At 37.6% G+C, this 6,000-nt stretch overlaps 1 protein-coding gene across 10 annotated transcripts in view; it reads left to right on the forward strand.

The window, feature by feature from the left end:
• The window catches only part of KLF3 (KLF transcription factor 3), a 37,354-nt gene extending 32,247 nt beyond the window's left edge, over positions 1-5,107 (forward strand). For 9 of the 10 annotated variants that reach the window (XR_012434778.1, XM_074039544.1, XM_074039547.1 and 6 more), the window contains one exon: positions 1,157-5,107. Coding sequence is in view for 8 of the 10 variants with exons in the window: in XM_074039544.1 (XP_073895645.1) it covers positions 1,157-1,338 (182 nt within the window). In the remaining 2 variants the exon portion in view is untranslated. The remainder of the gene's footprint in view (positions 1-1,156) is intronic. The other variant, XR_012434777.1, reaches the window with a different exon arrangement.
• Positions 5,108-6,000: the final 893 nt, after the last annotated feature.

Consider the following 6,000-nt stretch of genomic DNA (forward strand, 5'->3'; position numbering starts at 1 on the left):
AAATTTACAAAGAGGAATCTGAGGTTTGGAAGAGAAAAGGGAAGGAAAGTGGCAAAATGGAAGTGAAGTTTTTAAGTGAATCCTGGGAGGAGGCAGAGGAAGCTAACACCCACAGAGAGAGCTGAGGGTGATGGCCTTGTGTCTACAGCAACGCCCAAACAGCAGTGCAAATCGATGATTACTGAGGGCATTGTTGGGGCATTAGTGGGACCCAAGAGGTGGATATTACCAACTTCCAGCCTAAAATTAGAAAGACATTGAATATTTGGGTGACAGTTTAGATATAGGAAAAAATGCCTCTTTGTGTGTGTATTCTGTACCAGGAAGCAGATCGTAGAAATCCTAAATATCTCATTCAAATGCCAAGGAATGGTAATCCCTCAAGGCTTCTAGAGAACAAGGGGTGTTAAATGGGAGTTAATTTGTCATACTCATGACCCTTATGACTAATTTAAAATGTAAGATTTCCATAACAGCCTTTTTATTTGTGAGGGTCTCCCATCATCCTGGTTCTCCCTATCATTTTCTCACAAGGAGCTTCTGTTCCTCATATGTAAATTATCCTTATCCTACAGGAGGGGGTTGTAAAAACCTGGCTCAGGACAGATGGGGAAGAGTTTGTGTATTTTAGTGCCCCTGAATTAGAGCATTATACTTAGGCATAATTGTTATTGCCTAAACAAGAAAGTAAGATGTTAATCCCTAGCAGATATTTCAGTTGTTAGAGACTTCATATTTTTAGAAAACTATTGAAAAGTATAAGAAAATCCCACAAACTTTCAATTTGGAGTTCTCATTAAATGAATAACACTGCATATAATTAAGCTCCCAAGCAGGTTTAAGATTTGGGAGATATGCAAATACAGATCACCATGTGTTCATCACTATTTGGTAGTCCCTCAGAATGGATTTCAGTGACTCTGTGTTTTAAGAACTCTTAAAATTCTCCTCCCATTTTTTTTTGGCAGAGAGCCAATGAAACATTAAGCTATTAGTTCATTTTCTTCTTGCTTGTCCTGCAGTAGTTTATAATGCACTGTGTTATTGAAGAACAAATGTATGAACATATCTTGAAAATATTATTTGTCAAGCATTAGCTCAAAGATCTTTACTGCCTTTACAGGCAAAAATAGCTCTTTTCTTTTTCCTTTTGCAGGAGAAAAACCCTACAAATGTACATGGGAAGGATGCACATGGAAGTTTGCTCGGTCTGATGAACTAACAAGACATTTCCGAAAACATACTGGAATCAAACCTTTCCAGTGCCCGGACTGCGACCGCAGCTTCTCCCGTTCTGACCATCTTGCCCTCCATAGGAAACGCCACATGCTAGTCTGATCGCCCCTGTGTCCTGCCTCAGCGTGACTCCCCACTCACCTGGCTCTCTCTCTGTCCTGCCTCCCATTATCTAACACATTTTTTACATGTACATTTTAATTTGATTCAGCTGGTCTGAATCTCGGAATTTATATCATCCAAAACTTCCATATGGTCAGTAGTAGACGTTCTCTAATCCTCCCTCTCCTTACCACGGGTCAGACCTAAAGAATGTGAACACTTTTTTTTTTTTTTTTTTTCTGGGGATGCTAAGCAAACCCTTCTTATAGATACGTTTAATGTAATAAGAACAAGGGAACATGTAAACTAACATAACCAATTGTCAGTTCTCCATGTATTCCTCAAAAGAATGTCAGAGTAAATGTATTAGAAATACAGTATCCAGACTGCTAGTCCTTGCCAGAGACATTCTTACCTCTGCCCTGTGATAATATTTTATGCTTGACAGTGAAAACAAGGGTGGCCCCTTGCACCGGTTAGCTAGAAGTACAGCAAGATTTCAAGCTAGTGCAGTCACCTCTTCCGTCACCCTTCACAAATCTTGTCAACCTGGATCTTAGACTTCATCTGAATCAAGTTCTTTGCCCTCCTTTGTGCCTGCAGCTCATATGGAGGTCTTTGCCACCAATGGGAGATGAGCCCAAACTTTGGATCTAGGTGGGTGATGTGTAGTGGTTCAAGGGAAGAGTGCTGTGCTTTCATAGCATGGAGTCGGAGGAGAGGGCCATTGAGCAGTGGGGAGCAGAAGAGGCAATTCCTCCTGGGCTAGGGGTTGTCAGTGAGGTTTGAACATTTTGTTAGCTGTGTGCAGCATTCCCAGAGCTTCAGTCTCTGTGCATTCTCAGCTTTGCAGAACCATGCTGCAAAGCCACATACCGATGGGGTTATCCATGCAACTATCTCCATTCCTACAATGTCCTTAATATGAGATCATCAAACATTGATAGTAGGGACTCTGTGGAATATTTGCCCAGTAATGGTAAGAAATCTTTTGGGTAAGAGTATGGATGGTTCTTCTTTTACCCAATCTGCTTATAGCTTTTTTTGTAAACAGGGAAATGTTGAGTGGTACTTGTATTCCCTTATCAAATTAATCACATAGCTTTTATACAGAAACTCTTCTGTGTGAGCTGTAAGGTGCCAAATTTGCTGTCACTTGTATTCATGACACATCCCATAAAGCATCTGCTAATGCTTTAAGAGATTGATTCAATTAAGACCTGAGTGACACTATTTGTAAATATAACTAGTTGTGAAGCACACATACCTTTATTTTGGGAATTTATGAAAAAATATAGAAAACCACAGATCAGGGATTCATATATGTAGCTCAAAAATTCCCAAAAGTTTACTGTTAGAGCTGGCAGTTTCCTATCACTATTTCAGTGTCAGAACAAACTGAAAATAATGGCTCGTGTTTATGTTGAAGATAAATAGCACCATTATTGGGGGAAGTTATTCAAAAGCAGGCTTTTGAGCACCATAGTCTAAATGCCAATAAAAATAATTCATACATAGAAATGTCATTGGTCCTAAATTTGAAGAAAGTGAGCAACAATAGTTAAATGTGGGTGCATATAACCAAATTCCCCTTCATCAAGAATGGAGGAGAAGAGAGAAGAATGAAATCCTGAAGATTCATCCCAGCCACAACTCAGGATCCAACACAACTTTAACTGGGAGGAATACATTGTTTGGTCATTTTTAAAACATCTGTGAATGAGTGATTCTGGAGGCCTGTGAATTGTGTGGGGAGCTTGCTTTGATGGCACTATGTTAATAAAAGTTGTAGGGACTGTGCACCTAAGGCTAAGAGGTCCCACTCATCCGCCCTGTGAACCAGCTGTAAAGAAATGTAGTTGAGAAATGCAAAGAAATGTGTTATCTTGGCACTTGGGTTTGATTTTCCTTTTTTTAAAGCACTGCAAAATTTCTTTAGGATATTAAAACATCCTAATTGGGCTGTTTGTTTTGTTTTTCAGCTAAAGGTAAAAATTTTTTTTTTTAGCTAAAGTTTTTCTTTTTTGCAACTATGACATAAATTGAGTGATAAAATGGCTCTTTGAAAAGTAGATATAGTCTGTATTGTAAAAGCTTAGTCATATTCATGGCAAAGTGTTCATTTCTTGAGATGGTTCTTCCACAACACACAAGAATCAAGATGGAACGCAAGGAAAACCTTTTTGTTTTTGTTTTGACCGAGGTAACCAGTTTATGTGTGTTCCAATCCATAGAGAAGTGGGGAAAGGGTGAGAAAGGATCAGATTGATCTGGGATCAGCTTGGAGCCTGAGTTCAGCCTCATGGGCATCTCATGGAATTGATGCATTTGCTGTGGCATATTTAAATTTTGTTCAAAAGATTTTAAGCAAGACCTTGCAAAGACTCTTAAATGTTACTGTTCAGCTTGCTTAGATTGTGTTAACAGTTCATTTAACAAAGATCCATTTCAACTCTGGAACAAAAGCAACCCAGAGCATCCATTCTCTATTCCCATGCTGGTCGATATGCTTTTATTACCAATTGGCCCTTACCAAACTTTTCTTATATATATATTTGTATTTTACTATGATAGTTGAGAAATTTAGCCTCTTAGTCATTTTTAGCTGTTATTGTGGAAGACCTCAAATACAAGATTAGATGCCCTTGAACATGTTTTAATGATGTGTATCATGTTACTACCAATGGCGATTTCAGTCGCAATATTTTAAATTGATGAGAATGATTTGTAAACATGAAGTTGCTATTATGTAAATTCTGTTTGTTATAGAGTTTCTTCAATTGTTACCCAAGTGTCATCCTAGAGAAGTCAGAAGAATCAGAATCCATTGTATTTTAGAGTTATGTGAATCTACATCATAAATGGGCATTAACATTCTAAATTGCTTGGTTTGGAGACTGTGTTAGCAGCATAGCTATATTCAACTAGGGAGATGCTAAATACACAGATGTTTCAAGAGCCTTGGAACAGAATTACAGGGGAACTATATATGTATATGTATATTTTATTAAACACCCATCTGCACTATCAGTATTGCACTAATGTGGAATTTGAAAGACTATTTTGCTGATACTGTATATCTGCGCATCATTCCTGATTAGATTGTTTTAAAGACAATCTGAAAGATCTAAGGTTTTAAAATAATTTGGTTTGAAAATATACAGTTGTCTTGAAGGAATTGCTGTCATACATGAAGTTGCTCCAAGCTGTCTTTATTCTCTTCTTGGTCAAGGTTAACAATTGCTAAATGATCGCAAATTCACCTAAACAATACATTTACAAAGCCATCTTTACATGCATTAAACGAGGGCTACAACAATATTGTTTTACAAATACTAGCACTTTTTTTCTGTTATGTACTTAGTGTTAGAGGGTCAAAATAATCTTTCTGCTTAGCATCTCTTAAACCATACCTGCAAATATAGCAGGATTATTACATTTACAGTACTTTAATACTTGTATAAACTATGCAGAAATTTTTAATAAAGTGTAATATATTTTATAAGCTAATAAGACTGAATGGGTAAAGGTTTTTAGCATGCATTAGTATACTTGCAGATACTGAAACATTTTGGTAATCTTTCTTACTAAAGATGTGAATGTTTAATGTACCTTCTCTGTTTCTACTCTGTAGTCCAATGGGAATTCAGTAATGACATTTTGTCATGTCAAACTGTGAACATAAATTTGTACTGTACAGTCCTCATATACTATATACAGTATGCAATATATATTATATACTTGTTAATAAAACCATCAGAATATTAAATGTGATCATGTGATTACTTCATATGCAGTGATCACTAGAATAAAAGTTACAGAGCAATTTCAGAACCCTCGCTTAGAACTGAACTTACTCTGATGGGCAGTTATTGTTGATGGAGAGACAGAAAAATAGATCTAACTGGAAGATGAACTAACGGAGTTAACTCAGCCCTCAAGCTGTGTCCCTGGTTTTCTGAAAATAGCCAACAGGAAGTCTTCTAGGCTGAAATCATAAAACTGAAAACTGCAGACAATCCAGCAAAAATCTACAAACTCACCTAGTTGATTCTTGAGATACTTTGTGTATTTGTTGTTTATGACCCCCGTCTGATTCCAAAAAGAACTTGCAGTGTGTTGTATTAAAAGACATATGTGTATAATACTTAAAACTTTTGGAGTCAAATATCAAGACTCTCATGTTGGGGAGTGGGGAACGAGGAACAGAACAATAATACATTAAAGTAAATAATTCTGGATAAAATATTATTTTTCAAGCCTTTAGTAACCATGTCCATGGACACTGCATTCTCCAGCATCGTATGAAGAAGAAGTAGTTTCCAATAGGGATTTCGAGTTGAGTTTTTGTTTTGTTTTGGTTTGGTTTGGGTTTGGGTTTTTTTTTGAGACAGTCTTGCTGCGTTGCCCAGGCTAGAGCGCAATGTTGCGATCTCACTGCAACCTCCACCTCTTGGGTTCAAGCAATTCTCCTGCCTCAGCCTCTCAAGTAGCCAGGACTACAGGCGCACACCACTGTGCCCAGCTAATTTTTGTAATTTTAATAGAGAGAGGGTTTCACCATGTTGGCCAAGCTGGTCTCAAACTCCTGATCTCAAGTGATCCACCCACCTTGGCCTCAGAAAGTGCTGGTATTACAGGCATGAGCCACTGCACCCAGCC

Source organism: Macaca fascicularis, chromosome 5 (genome assembly GCF_037993035.2).
Source record: "Macaca fascicularis isolate 582-1 chromosome 5, T2T-MFA8v1.1".
Taxonomy (NCBI): Eukaryota; Metazoa; Chordata; class Mammalia; order Primates; family Cercopithecidae; genus Macaca; species Macaca fascicularis.